We start from the raw sequence: 15705 nt of genomic DNA, 5'->3' as shown, positions 1-15705 counted from the left end.
AGAAAAAAATAAAAAAGTAAAACCTGCAAGAAGTTTAGTACAAGAACGGAAGTGTGAGGCAGGCTGTTAGGAGCTGAGGCTTCAGGGAGAGCAAGAGCCGGGTCGTCCGAGCCCTGGGAAGTCAGCTAACAGAGGTCTTTATCTGAAGAACAAAGAGCAGCTTTGAGTGGCTTTGGCATGGCATGGTTGAATCTTGTAATACAGTCCCATGTACATCTGTGGGTGGTTAGATTAGTGGGTTCTTATCTGGTACATTGCCATGAATCAGAGGCAGGTTGGGGAGGATAAAAAACACGAGGAACGCTTTGGTCAGAGGTCTAAAATTAAGAGCAGGATTTTGTTGGTAGAGACGTAAGTATTCCCATAGAATGTGTCTCAGTTCAGCTTTCCTTAAAGAAGTGTCAGAGAGCTGTGCTTTATAAACAGTGTTAGAGGCTAGGGGCTCAGGGCTCCAGCCTGGCAGTTCTGACAAAGGCACTCCTCCAGATCAGAGGGCACTGACAGCTCAGTTCCTAGGAGTGAAGCCACAGGAGAGCCCCCTGCGGCGGTCATGGTCTGAGCACAGTGATTTCTTTATGACTTCTTTATGACTCTGCCTCGTCGGTCTAAATGCTTCTCCTAAACCCACCTTCCCAAAACTTCATGCAAGGCAGGATTTCAACAAATGAATTTTGAAAAAAGCACAAACATTCTGCCTATAACAATATCATTTTAATATTTTATTTTCCAGGGCTTTGAAGGAAGTATTTAAAAATCTGTTTATGAGGGGCCATAGTCATTACGATCGTCAGCTTAGAAATGATATATTAGTTATCACTACAATTATAGCTCAGAACCCCGGAGCACCAATGATTGTAAGTATGCATCTGATTGCATTCACTTTAATGGGGAAAGGGATAAGGGTACTGGAAGTTGTGTTTTAGTGCGCAGGCGTGTTTTAGTGTAAGGGCAGACACCACCGCTTTTCCACACTGCCATTCGGTTGCACTCCTGCACAAGTCTGGCATCCACTTACACATTCATTCTTTCTGGCAGTGCTGCCTGCTCTCAACAAAGTCTTTAGGGTTTCTTTTATCTAAAAATATCTAAAGTCCACCTTAATTCTTGAAATTTATGTTCATTGAATATGGACTCCTAGGTTGAAAAAAAATCCCAATTAGCACTTGAACAATCATGTTCCGCTGTCTTCTGCTCTCAGCTGTTTCTGTAAGTACTTGTCATTTAAATTCCTTTTCCCTGATATGAAAAGTGTCTTTTAAATTTCGTTTTCAAGATTTTTTCCCCTCTATTTTTGCTGTTCGGCAGTTTTACTACAGTGGGCCAAGGCATGATCCGTTTTGTGTTTATTCTTTATATAGAGTTTCCTACATATGTAGTTTTTTTCACCTGATCAAATTTGGGCCATTGTTTTCATCATTAGTTGAGTTCATTCTCCCTCCCCTCTTGTTCCAGCATTCCAGTCAATTCCATTTGATTATTTTTTACATTGTCTCATATGAGAGTAGACTTCTGCTTACTGTTTCCAAGAGTCTTTCTCTTCCGTCCTCAGATTGGATGATTGTATTGGTCCATATATTTAAATTTGCTGAGTTCCACTGTCACAGCCACTGCCTTTCTTGTGTTTTTATTCAGGTATTAGAGTATCTCTCCTTTTCCGTTTGGAGATCAAACCCAGGGCTTTCTTCATGGCAGACGGGTTCTTTCATAATCTATAGCCCTAGACTCTTGATTCCTTCACTGCTTTTATGCAGCATCCCTGTGTTCCCAATCATTATGAGTGTCTTTATTGTGGGTTCTTACCTAGACCTCTGGAGAACACTTTTCAGTGTGGTCATCAGTGGACATTGGACTGCTGTGCATTCATCCATCTATGTGTTCCAACTGAGATCCATCAATCCCCAGTGTGGTTCCTCTAGCCATAGCTATGGTGTGTAGAATTCTCTGTGTTTGGACAGCTCAGGCAGTACTCAGAGACAGGTGAAGTATCTGTATGCATATTTGAGTTCCCCTTCTGGCTTTCTCCTTTAGGAGACTGTACCTTTCGTTCTAGTGGCTGTGGTTGCCTCAGTCCTATGATTCAGTGGCCATGTAGACTACAGGCTTATCTTTGAGTTTAGCATCCCACAAGGTCTAGAATGGGAATTGCTGCCAGGCTAAAAATTAGTTTTAAAAGGAGTTGATATGGAATTTACACAGTGACTTATTCTTCAGTCTTTGTCAAAGTTCCAGCTTTCTCCCAGTATCTACTCTCTCTTGGCCAAAAGATTGCTACTTTTTTGTTTTGATTTATTTTTATTTCTTTTTAAATTATTAGATTTTTAAAATATACCAGTCCAAGTTCCCACTCTCCCCCCTCCCATTCTCTCCACACACCATACCACCCCACACCCATCTAATCCTCAGAGAGGGTAAGACACATTGCTTTGTGGAAGGTCCAAGGCCCTCCCTACTGTATCTAGACTGAGCAGGTATACATAGAAAGAGAATAGGATCCCAAAAAGTCAGTACATGCAGTAAGGATAAATCCTGGTGCTACTCCCGGTGGCCCCTCAGTCTGCCCCAGCCATGCAACTGTCAACCACATTCAGAGGGACTAGTTTGGTCCTATGCTTATTTCTTCCCAGTCTGGCTGGAATTGGTGAGCTCCCATTAGCTCAGGTAAACTGTTTCAGTGGGTGAACCCTTCATGGTCTTGACCTCTTTGCTCATATTCTCATTCCTCCCACTCTTCAACTGGATTTCGGGAGCTCAGTCCAATGCTCCGATGTGGGTCTCTGCCTCTGTTTCCATCAGTTACTGGATGAAGGTTCTATGGTGATATTTAAGATATTCATCAGTCTGACTACAGGGCAAGTCAAGATTGGGCCCCCTTTACTCTAGTGCTTAGGGTCCTAGCTGGGGTCATTCTTGTGGATTCCTGGGAATTTCTCTAGAGCCAGGTTTCTGCTAACCCTATAATGGCTCCCTCAATCAAGATATCTCTTTCCTCGTTCTCATCTCTGCCCTTCCTCCATCTCGACTATCCCATTCCCTCAAGTTCTCAACCCTTTCCTTCTCCTCTTCTGTTCCCCTTCTACTCTCCCCTCTCCCGGAAACCCCATGCTCCCAATTTTGTCACGTGATCTTGTCTGTTTCCACTTTCCAGGTGTATCTATATAGTTTTTTTTCTTAGGATTCATTGTATTACTTAGCTTCTCTAGGATCATGAACTATAGGTTCAGTGTCTTTTGTTTATAGCTAGTATCTAATTATGAGTGAGTACATACCATATTCATCTTTTTGGGTCTGGGTTACCTCACTCAGGATAATGTTTTCTAGTTCCATCTATTTGCATGCAAACTTTAAGATGTCATTGTTTTTTTACCGCTGAGTAGTACTCTAGTGTGTAAATGTACCACATTTTCTTCATCCATTCTTTGGTTGAGGGGCATGTAGGTTGTTACCAGGTTCTGGCTATCACAAATAATGCTGCTTTGAACATAGTTGAACAAATGCTTTTGTAGTATGATTGAGTATCTTTTGGGTATATGCCAAATAGTGGCATTGCTGAATCCTGAGGTAGGTTGATTCCCAGTTTTCTGAGAAACCACCATATCAATTTCCAAAGTGGTTGCACAAGTTTGCATTCCCACCAGCAATGGATCAGTGTGGCTCTTACTCACATCCTCTCCAGCAAAGGCTATCATTGGTGTTTTTGATCTTAGTCTTCTGACAGGTGTAAGATGGTATCTCAGAGTTGTTTTGATGTGTATTTCCCTGATGGCTAAGAATGTTGAACATTTCCTCAAGTATCTTTGGCCATTTGAGATTCTTCTGTTGAGAATTCTCTATTTAGTTCTGTACCCTATTTTTTAAATTGGGTTATTTAGAATTTTAATGTCTAATTTCTTGAGTTCTTTATATATTTTGGAGATCAATTCTTTAATGTGGGGTTGGTGAACAATCTTTTCCCATTCAGTAGGCTGCCTTTTTGTCTTATTGACTGTGTCCTTTGCTTTACAGAAGTTTCTCAGTTTCAGGAGGTCCCAATTATTTATTGTTACTCTCAGTGTCTGTGCTACTGGGGTTATATTTAGGAAGCGGTCTCCTGTGCCCATGCATTGAAGACTACTTCCCACTTTCTCTTCTATCAGGTTCAGTGTGGTCAGATTTATATTGAGGACTTTAATTTATTTGGACTTGAGTTTTGTGCATGTCGATAGATATGTATCTATTTTTAGTCTACTACATGTTGACATCCAGTTATGCCAGCATCATTTGTTAAAGATACTTTCTTTTTTCTATTGTATAATTTTAGCTTCTTTGTCAAAAGTCGGGTGTTCATAGGTGTGTGGATTAATGCCCAGGTCTTCAGTTCTATTCCATTGGTCAACGTCTCTGTTCTTATGCCAATACTGTTTTCATTACTGTAGCTCTGTAATAGAGCTTGATGTCAGGGCTGGGAATGTCTCCGGAAGTTGCTTTATTGTACAGGATTGTTTTGGCTATCCTGGTTTTTTTGTTTTGTTTTGTTTTCCCATGCAAAGTTGGTTATTGTTCTTTCAAGGGCTGTAAAGAATTGTGCTGGGATTTTGATGGGGATTGCATTGAATCTATAGATTGCTTTGGTAGGATTGTCATTTTTACTGTGTTTACTATCCAAGAGCATGGGAGATCTTTCCATTTTCTGGTATCTTCTTCAATTTCTTTCTTCAAAGACTTAAAGTTCTTGTTAAATAGGTCTTTCACTTCTTTGGTTAGTGTTTTCCCAAGATATTTTATGTTATTTGTGGCTATTGTGAAAGTTGATATTTCTCTGATTTTCCTCTCAGCTTCTTTATTATTTGTGTATAGAAGGGCTGATGATTTTTTTTAGTTGATCTTGTATCCTTCACTGAAGGTATTTAACAGCTGTAGGAGTTCTCTGGTAGAGTTTTTAGGGTCACTTATATATACTGTCATATCATCTGCAAATAACGAAAGTTTGACTTCTTCCTTTCCAATTTGAATCCCCTTGATCTTCTTTTGTTGTCTTACTGCTATTGCCAAAACTTCAAGAACTATGCTGAAGAGATATGGAGAGAGTAGACAGCCTTATCTTGTTTCTGATTTTAGTGGAAACAGTTTGTTTCTCTCCATTTAATTTGATGTTGGCTATTGGCTTGCTGTATATTGCTTTTATTATGTTTGGATATGTTCCTTGAATCTCTGATCTCTTCAAGACCTTTATCATAAAGGGGTGTTGGATTTTGTCAAATGCTTGTTCAGCATCTAACGAAATAATCATGTGTTTTTTTTCTTTCAGTTTATTATATGATGGATTACATTGATAGATTTTTGTATGTTGAACCTGCCCTGCATCTCTGGGATGAAGTCAACTTGATCATGGTGGATGATTTTTTTGATGTGTTCTTGGATTCGGTTTGCTGGTATTTTATTAAGTATTTTTACATCATGTTCATGAGTGAGATTGGTCTGTAATTCTCTTTCTTGGTTGAGTCTTTGTGTAGTTTTGGTATCAGGGTAACTGTAGCCTTATAAAAAGAGTTTGGCAATGTTCCTTCTCTTTCTATTATGTGGAACACTTTGAGGAGTATAGGTATTAGCTCTTCTCTGAAGTTCTGGTAGAATTCTGCACTGAAACCATCAGGCCCTGGGCTTTTTTTGCTTGGGAGGTTTTTGAAGACAGCTTCTATATCCTTGCAGTTTATAGGTCTATTTAAATTGCTCACCTGGTCTTGATTTAATTTTGGTATATGGTACCTATCTAAAAAATTATCCATTTCTTTTACATTTTTCAATTTTGTGCACTAAGGGTTTTGTAGTATGACCTAATGATTCTCTGAATTTCCTTAGTGTCTGTTGCTACGTCCCCCTTTTCATTTCTGATTTTATTATTTTGGAGGTTTTCTCTCTGCCTTTTGATTAGATTGGATAAGGGTTTGTCCATCTTGTGGATTTTCTCAAAGAACCAGCTCCTTGTTTCATTGATTCTTTGTATTGTTTTATTTGTTTCTATTTTGTTAATTTCAGCCCTTAATTTAATTATTTCCCATCTTCTACTCCTCCTGGGTGAATCTGATTTTTGTTCTAGAGCTTTCAGGTGTGCTGTTAAGTCACTAATGTGAGCTTTCTCCATTTTCTTTCCATTTTTTTTTTAATGTGGGCGCTTAGTGCTGTGAATTTCCTCTTAGCATTGCTTTCATGGTGTCCCATAGGATTGCATATGTTGTGCCTTCATCTTCCTTGAATTCAAGGAAGTCTTTCATTTCTTTATTTCTTCCTTGACCCAGGTGTGGTTCAGTAGTTCACTGAGAGTAGTATTGTTGTTAAATTCTGACTTTACTCCACGGTGATCCGATAAGACACAGGTGGTTGCTCCATTTTTTTGTATCTGTGGAGGTTTGCTTTGTTACCAAGTATGTGATCATTTTTAGAGACGGTTCCATGAGGTGCTGAGAAGAAGCTATATTCTTTTGTGCTTGGGTGGAATGTTCATTAGATGTCTGTTAAGTACATTTGATTCATGACATCTGTTAGTTCTCTTATTTTTCTGTTAAGTGTCTGTTTGGTTGACCTGTCCTTTGGTGAAAGTGGAGTGTTGAAGTCTTCTTCTACTATTAGTGTGTGGGGTTTGATGTGTGATTTAAGTTTTAATAATGTTTCTTTTACATATGTGGATGCCCTTGTATTGGGACATAGATGTTCAGGATTGAGACTACATCTTGATGGATTGTTCCTGTTATGGGTATAAAGTGTCCTTCTCCATCTCTTCTGATTGATTTTAGTTTGAAATCTATTTTTTTTAGATATTAGTATAGCTACAACCGCTTAATTCTTAGGTCCATTTGATTGGAAAACCTTTTCCCAACCCTTTCCTCTGAGGTAGTGTCTGTCTTTGAGGTTGAGGTGTGTTTCTTGTATACAGAAAAAGGCTGGATCCTGTTCTCGTATCCATTCTCTAAGCCTGTGTCTTTTTATAGATGAATTGAGTACATTGATATTAAGTAATATTAATGACCAGTGGTTGTTAATTCTGGTTATTTCTCTGTAGTAGTGTTTGTGTGTTTCCCTTCTTTGAGTTATGCTGGTGGGGGGTTATCAATCGCCTGTGTTTTTGTGGGTGCAGTTAGCTTCCTTTGGTTGGGGTTTTCCTTCTAGTACTTTCTGTAGGGCTGGATTTGTGAATATGTTTTGTTTAAATCTCTTTTTGTCTTGGAATATCTTTTTTTTTCCATTGATGGTACTTTGCTAGGTATAGTAGTCTGGACTAGCATCCATGGTCTCTTAGTGTCTGTAGCACATCTATCCAGGACCTTCTGGCTTTTATGGTTTCCATTGAGAAGTTGGGTATAATTCTGATAGGTTTACCTTTATATGTTACTTGACCTTTTTTCCTTTGCAGCTCTTAATATTCTTTCTTTATTCTGTATATTTTGTGTTTTGATTATTATATGGTGAGGGGATTTTTTTTTGATCCAGTCTATATGGTGTTCTGTAAGCTTCTTGTACCTTCATAGGGATACCCTTTTTTAGTTGGGAAAGTTTTCTTCTATTATTTTGTTGAATATATTTTCTGTGCCTTTGAGCTGGAGTTCTTTTTCTTCTACCCCTGTTATTCTTAGGTTTGGTCTTTTTATGATGTCCCAGATTTCCTGGATGTTTCATGTTAAGATTTTATTAGATTTAATGGTTTATTTGATCAGTGAGTCTATTTCCTCTATAGTATCTTCAGCACCCGAGATTCTTTCTTCTATTTCTTGTTCTGTTGGTTATAGTTAGCTGTCTCTGTAGTTCCTGTTTGTTTACCCGGATTTTCCATATCCAGAATCCCCTCCATTTGTGTTTTCTTTATTTCCTCTATTTCAATCTTCAGATCTTGAACTGTATGCTTCACCTGTTTGATTGTTCTTTTTATTGATTTTCCTGGGTTTCTTTGGGGGATTTATTAATTTCTACCAATTTTTTGTTCATCTTTTCCTCTGTTTCTTTAAGAGAGTTTTTCATTTTCTCTTTAAAGCATCATTTTCATAAAGTTATGTTTAAAGTTGTTTTTTTCTACTTCTTCTGGGCTAGAATGATCAAGTCTTCCTTTTGTGTGACCACTGGGTTCTTTCTGGTGTTACCATGTTGGTTTTTAGGTTGTTGGAGGAAATCTTGCATTGACACCTGCCCATCTCTTCCTTCAAATTGCATCGTGGTCCAGTTCTTGGGTCTTGTTCCAATCCTTGCAGTGGCTGTTTGAGAATTTGGGAATTTTTCTTGGTCTGCTCTGTACTGTCAATGTCTGTCTCAGAAAGCCTCTGAGGTCTCTATAAGCCTGTTCTCTTGGTCTTCTCTCCTGGTTCATTCTCTTGGTGCTTTCTCTTGGTCCCCTCAGTATTGTAGCAAGCTTTCAGCTCTTAGATGGGGTGGGGTTAGTAGCTTGGAGAGGCCACTGGATGGGGTTGGATTTTAGGGGTACCTACCCTCAGGAAACTCCCCGCTGACTGTCTAGAAAAGCCGAAGTAGTTGGGGGAGGAGTCCAGGGTTTTGTCCCACTGTGGAACTCCTAGAGAATGGGGTGTCCCACCATGTGGCTGTTCACTCACCTCTTAGGTCCCCTCATTATTGGAGCAAACTGTGTTTCAGAGTTCCGCTGAGGTTGCAAGAGAATAAATAGGCCCAAGATTGCTACTTTTTATCTTTTTGCTCAAAGATTTGTTTTATTATAACTACCCAGCCATATCAGAAGCTAATCTGCTCTATATTTAAACGACTTATTTTAATATTTCTAATTGCATGTATGTGTGTCTATCTGAGTGTGGGCTTGTCTCTGTGAGTGTAGTTGCTCATAGAGGAGGAAGAGTTTTGGAATACCTGGAGTAGGAATCCCAGATGGTTGCTATTCACCTGAAGCAGGTTCTGGAAGCTGCAGTCAGGTGATCTGTAAGAGCAGCCGGCACTCTTAACTCCCCAGCCCCTCCCTGTACATTATAGTGAACAAATCATTGACTGGGATCACAGCATAAAGAGATTTTGCTGCAGCATCCACACATCCGCCATATTACTTTCTATGTTGGGTTTCAAAGGACTCGCTATGAAGTCAGTGTACATCAAGAGGTCCACATAAAAATGTCATGGAATTTATACTGCAAAAATGTATACATAGTCCAACAGAGCACCTAGTTACATCTGCCATGTGTATGTAGACTCTAATGTTTGACTGTCCGACCATGGCCAGTCAGCGAGTTCTCAGTTCAGTCACTGTGAGCGTTCCTGTAATTCCATGAGCGTAAATCTGGGCAATAACATTTTTACAGTTTCAAAGTGAACCCTGAAGGAGTAGCACAATTATCTGTAAGTGCAGTTCTATCCCGCGTGTGCTTTCCTTACTACACGAAGTCCAGTTGCGTGACTCTGTCAGGAGTGAGTTCCTTGTGTGTGCAGTCTCCTGACTGTCCTTTGGGATAAAGAAGGAATAGTTCCCGAAAAGAACTGGACTGTCCTCCCTGCGGTATCATTTAAAGGTGCAGACAGTGAATCGCGAACTAGTTGTGCTGGCATCTGACCTTCAAATGCCACGTCAGATAGTCATAGACTGGTGTAAAAGCCCCTTAGATGCTTCAGAAGCAAGTTAGTTCAGTAAATTAGAATTGCCTCGCCATGCAGTGCTGCATTTCCACGTTTATTCACTAGTATTAGTGTAACAGATTCGAATGAATTACCATAAGGTAATTAGGTAACAGCCGTTGAGTGGGAGGCAGTTGCGGACCCCTGCAGCTCAGTTCCTGCTCTAACCACTCTTTTTCTGCCTGTTGTGTGTGTCTGTAACAGGAATGCGGCTTTACCAGGGATTTGATACTGTTTGCAACGTTTAATGAAGGTAACAATCGCACCACCTCAAGCATTTTGTAAGCTCTTGATGAGTCTTTACTTATAAGTTTAGCTTTCATTTCATTCTCCTTTTTTCTTTCACAGTTAAAAGTCAAAACCCTTTGGTAAAAGGTCTTAAGCTTTCTAATTCCTATGAAGACTTTGAGTTGAAGAAATTGCTATTCAATATAATTGTGATCTTATGTAAAGATTTAACTACTGTTCAGGTAAAGACTAATCAAACAGAAAAATTAATAATGAAAGCATTTTACTTTATAGCCCAGTTTTTAAAGTCACGATCGCAAATCTTTCATTAACCAACTCATATCTTTATCATAGAAAGTAGCTAAGTTATCAGTTTGAATTATAACTATTTAAACGTCCTTTGAAAACAGTAGAAACAAGTGACCTAACTTTGAAACATACACACACAAAAAAAAAATAGTAGGAGCTAAGAGATCTCTCAGTGTATGAAGATCTCCTACCTAGGAACATCCCAGAGAATTCTGTTTTCCAGTTGTGCAGACAAGGAAAGCCCTCTCCCACTGCACCGCAGACAGGGTTCCCACATCCGGCCTCCTGCTGTCCTCTGACTGTCAAGTGGAGGGATGACTGAGGTTGAAGGTAATTGATAGCCTCTGGCAGGCCAGTCTCAGACCTGATGAGCCCATGTTTTCTCCACACAAGCCTTTCATCTCTCATTTTTACTTACTCCTTTGTCTTGCTGTGTTCATTACTTCACATATGTGATGTAATTTGAGGAACACTGGGATTAAGTCCCACTTCTTGCTTGTCACCTTCTGTATGACCTTGACCAAGACCCCTTCCCCACCTGAAGCCTTTCTGAAGCCCAGAACACTTGCATACAGGGCTCTTAAGAGCTTGAGGCCTTTGCCAATCATAAAGTGAAAATATTTTACTGCATTTAATGTTTGCTGCATTAAATGAAGTTTCCTTCTAACCTGAAATTCTTGGGTGTTCTTTTCATAGAAGTGAGTGGTCATTTTATCAAGGTAAGGACTGAGGATATAAAAGTGGGTGGGTGGTGAGGAAGCTTTACTTGGGTGCAGTCTCAGTGTGGTCACCTTCCAGGAGTATGCTTTCAAATGGAATAATTAGTTTCTCTAAATCCCAGGTAGTTCAGCCCGGGCAGTGGGGAACACCTGCCTTGGGGATTATTATGAGATATTGTTAGTATAATTGTTGTTATTGTTAGACTATGACAATTTAAATGGACTTGGCTTCTTCTTGAGAATGTCAATATATAATATATAGCAAAATCAGAGAAAGTTTAATTGCATTTGAGTTATAATTTTATAATTTCTATCAAATATACAATGTTTATAGCTTACATATTTTTTCTGAAGTGCTTAACAGAAAAATCCTTTCATAAAATATGTTTTATTACAGTGGAGAATTAAATATCTTGTAAGTATAAAGTCAATAATTAAATCTTATTCTACATTCTGTCAGACAGTTTTCACTGGTTGATTATTTTATAGGCAATGGAGTCAAATAGCACAAAGGTTGTCATAACATTTCTAAAATACATTGTGAACAATAGTGAGTTAATTTTTGCAGTTACATGTCTTTGACCCAACAATAGTAGGAATAATCAGTATATACACTATTATAATTCATGGAGTATTTCAAACCTGGTCTACTGAATTTTCACAGTGATGCTAGAACTAATATTCTTGTTCATATTTACTCAGCTCCAAATCTTGATCCTTTTGAATGTACTTGATGAAGTACCACACTAGTGAATTGAGTAGAGATGTTTTAAAAACCTCATAATTGTTAGGAAGCCCTCTTTACAGAGTAATGCCAAGAAAGCGGAAAGACAATGTCATATAGGACACTGCTTTATTCTCCTGTGAACTGAAATATGCATCAGTTAGTGCCAGCTGTATTAACCATTGGCCATTTTATAATTATTTATTTTTTAATTTTTGTTGAAATGCTAGGTCCAATAAAGTTATAGAATCTTAAGGTGCCTGATTAAATACAGCTTATGACCTGACTGAGTCCTTGATATAGTTGTAAATTCTTTCATTTGTACTTAAGAAACAGTTCATATTGGCCTGTTGTTGACTTTACAGAGCTCCTTCGAGGGTTCGGAACGCAGCTTAGAGTAGGCTGTTTGATGAGTATGCACAAGGTGCAGTCTGATTCCCAGCACTGTAACAAAAGAGAAACCAAGAAGGAGGAAAGAAATGCCACCCATTTATTTGCCTCCAGTTTCCTACCTCTATGAGTTTATTATATGTAGAAACAAATGCATGAGCTATATCAAAAAATAATGTGTTTTCTGTTATTGTCATATATGGAGCTTATACCAGGAAAGGGGATCATTGCTCTTACTGTCACCAGGTGCTGCTGATGGTGGCGATTGCTGTCTATTTTATTTCCATGTGTTTGGAGTACTGTCACAGATAGGAGGGAAAGGTTTTGAAATTATCACTAAATCATCAGTTTGAAACCTTGTATTTAATTTTGCTAGAATAAGTATAGATTTTTTTAATTATGCTGCTAACAAAGTACATTTTGCCTTTTCTTATAGCTATTAATCGATGGCAAAGTTATTTTGGCCTTGTTAACCTATGTGAAAAAGCCCGAAAGACTCAAGATTATCGAGTGGTCCGCAGCGCAGTATGAAGAACTACAACTGCATGCGATAGCCACCTTGTCCTCAGTGGCCCCTTTATTAATAGAAGAGTATATGTCATGCCAGGGCAATGCTCGAATCCTTGCGTTTCTGGGATGGTGTGACCATGAGGGTGAGTGTCCTTCTGCATTTCAAATGAACGCGCGGTATTTACATAGACAAGCAATTGTTAAATTGAAGAAAATAAAAACATTGAATTCATTCTTTTAGTGTATTTATATGTCTTCATAAACATGGAGATTTTAGGGCTAGAGAGCCGGCTCAGCAGTTAATATCGCATACTGTTCTTGCAGAAGACCTGAGTTTGGCTCCAAACACCTATGCCAGGGAGCTCACAAATGCTTTAACTGCAGCTCCTGGGGAGTCAGTGGCCTCTACAGGCACCTGCATCCATGTGCACATGCCCCACAGAGACACATTTACACATAATTAGATAGAACTGTTGGGTCCAGGGGTTCGCGCAGAGATGAGAACGCCACCAAGTCTAATAAACTGGAAGCAAACTTTATTCCAGAAACCAAATCCTAGGAAAACCAGAAGCAAACTTAAAAATTAAAAAATAAAAAAACACCGCAGGGCACAGAAGCTTATCAGCTAGCCGAGACCACAGCCAGAAATGGTGTTTGTTAGGCTGTGGCAAAAGACTGTTTTCTGGACCCACTTTTTATAGTAGGGGCATCAAGCATTAGCTCTGAACAAAGGAATTTTTACAATCTTGTTCTGACCCATGGGTCAGTCAACATAGACCCTAAGTAGGGAAGTGAGTTTTAACATCAATGGGTAACAGCAGCTATCATGAAATATGTTTTAGAGTAGATTACAGTGAAAGTCGCTAATTGCAGGAAAACAGATGTCTTTAGCAATTAGTCAGAAAAGGGACTGCTAGTAATAGTAGATGGTTAATAAATTAGGATTAATTGGTTCTTAGGTTGGAAACTTAGAAGATAGCAGAAAGTTCTTCACACCATCTCAAGGTGAAGCTCAGATGCAGACTGCCATACTTTACAACCTCCATTATCAGAGCTCATCAGTCAAATCCGTGTTTCTACCCTTTCCACTGTTTCTCCTGGCGCCTCCAGGCAGTGTATACTGAAGCCCCCCCATGCCTCCCCTTAATGGTGTCAGTTTTCCAGATAGAGACAATGCCTAACCCAGAGTTCAGTATCTCTGTTTCCTAGAGGTTAACTCAGTCCACATCTGGTTTATCAGGGATGGCCAGGACACTACTCTCAGTTTGCAGGGAGAAGCTCTGGCCTTGTAAACAGAACAGCCCGTTGTAAAATGAAATGACCTAAGCTGATGGGTCTTCCCAAGCATCCTAGAAAATAGCTCACTGTGGATGACTGATCCTTGATCTGCTGAGAAAGCTGCTGACCGTCTCTTCTCATTCTCCTAGACTTATAACTTTATATTTCTTTATTTCTACATTCTCAGTTTTGGAATCTACATTTTTATTTCCTTATTCTTGGACTCTTCAAAATAAATCTTTTAGAAACATTGAGATTTCAAAGTCAGATAGTAACAAAGATCTTAAATATAATTAATAAATACTTTAAAGTAATTATATATGATTTTATTTAAATTATTATATTGAGGTCTATAAAATTATACTTAGGAAGGAAACAAAAAGATGTGGACAAGTTTAATATATTCATTCAACAAACATTTATTGAGCATCTATGAAGTACAAGATACTACTTCAGCTACTGAAAACACATTTAGGCTTCAATTGAACACAAATCCTTAAACAACCTCATAAAATTTAAAATCTAGATTTTTTTAGCCAGAAGCACTGGCTCCAGAATATATCAGAGAGAAGAACCCCATTTTGTAAATGTTATTTTATTCAATTCTTAAAAAATATACTCGAGCATAAAAATTGATAAGGAAGAATGTTGTTAAAGACATAAACACTGATCCCTTTGGGTAAAATTTAAAAAGGCATATTTTCATTCTGAGACTAGAAAGAGCGAGGGAAGGGATAATATTTCTATAATCCCAGCACTCGGGAGGCAGAGGCAGGCGGATCTCTGTGAGTTCGAGACCAGCCTGGTCTACAAGAGCTAGTTCCAGGACAGGCTCCAAAGCCACAGAGAAACCCTGTCTCGAAAAACCAAAAAAAAAGAAGAAAAAAAAAAAAAGAAAAACAAGCAAACATTACTGAATTTTAACATCTGTTTAAATGTATAGATATTTAAAATATCTGATGTGTTATTTTGTTTTTAAACAAAAACATTTACTTGAGACGCTTTATGCTTTAAGTTTCTTAGCTATAAATTCAATTATTAATTTCCCCACAGATTCCTTCTTTATTCATGGTAACAGTTTCCATGGGACAGGAGGCCGTGGAAACAAGTTTGCACAGATGCGGTACACCCTGCGGCTCCTCAGAGCCATGGTTTATCTTGAAGATGAGACTGTGAACACGGATCTCTGTGAAAGGGGGGTTATTCATCAACTGATAGGTAAAGTGTTACATGGCAGCTCACTGGTGCAGGTAGAGTGTTTGTAATTCTAGAAGTTTCATAGGAAATATTCTCCTACACATTGATTTTATGAGTGACCATATCCTGAAAGTTTTCCTGCTTTTTCTTTCATCTTGTTGATGCCAACCAGTTCTCTTGTTACTGAGATATCAGCAACAGCAGTGCTTTAAGCTTTATTCCCACACGTCAGAGACTGCTTTGTCAACAATATCTTTATTCCCACACGTCAGAGACTACTTCGTCAACAATATCTTTTTCATTTAAAGGGACTCTTGTCATGTTTCATTTTCTGGTGATGAGAGGACCACTTCTGGCCAAGCACTGTGGAACCATTTTCCAAAAAGATCTGTTACATTTTCCGGTTCATTTAGAACACTGGAGCGTTGGTGCATAGAGACCAGTGTCCAGGAGTCTCTTTTCTAACATAAATACTAGGGAATTCGTGAATCTCCACTTCCAGTTCAAGCTGTCTTGCCCTTTACTATTTGAAAGTACGTAGTCAGTCCCTTAGCCCTCCCTCTTCCTGGTTTTGAAAGTGCTGTCTCAGGCATTGCTTCATGTAAATGTCATGGAGTTGTCCCTGTGTGGCCTAGCTTTCTGAATCCACATAACCAACCACAGGCCAGACTTACAGAAGAGAAAGAAAAGTGTGTTTGAACACAGACAGACTTTTCTCAACATCACTCCCTAAGTAGCAGTTTATGACAAATGTCAGGA

At 38.8% G+C, this 15705-nt stretch overlaps 1 protein-coding gene across 5 annotated transcripts in view; it reads left to right on the top strand.

Annotated features, from left to right (window-relative positions):
• Window positions 1-15705, top strand: part of Cfap69 (cilia and flagella associated protein 69) — a 74509-nt gene that overhangs the window by 34713 nt on the left and 24091 nt on the right. For 4 of the 5 annotated variants that reach the window (XM_038315626.1, XM_038315629.1, XM_038315628.1 and 1 more), the window contains 5 exons: window positions 731-854; window positions 9796-9844; window positions 9940-10061; window positions 12398-12614; window positions 14803-14967. In XM_038315626.1, coding sequence (XP_038171554.1) covers window positions 731-854; window positions 9796-9844; window positions 9940-10061; window positions 12398-12614; window positions 14803-14967 — 677 coding nt within the window. The remainder of the gene's footprint in view (window positions 1-730; window positions 855-9795; window positions 9845-9939; window positions 10062-12397; window positions 12615-14802; window positions 14968-15705) is intronic. The other variant, XM_038315627.1, reaches the window with a different exon arrangement.

The sequence above is a fragment of the Arvicola amphibius genome, chromosome 18 (assembly GCF_903992535.2).
Source record: "Arvicola amphibius chromosome 18, mArvAmp1.2, whole genome shotgun sequence".
Taxonomy (NCBI): Eukaryota; Metazoa; Chordata; class Mammalia; order Rodentia; family Cricetidae; genus Arvicola; species Arvicola amphibius.
Note: the sequence above shows the minus strand (reverse complement) of the source record. Positions and strands in the feature narration are given on the sequence as shown.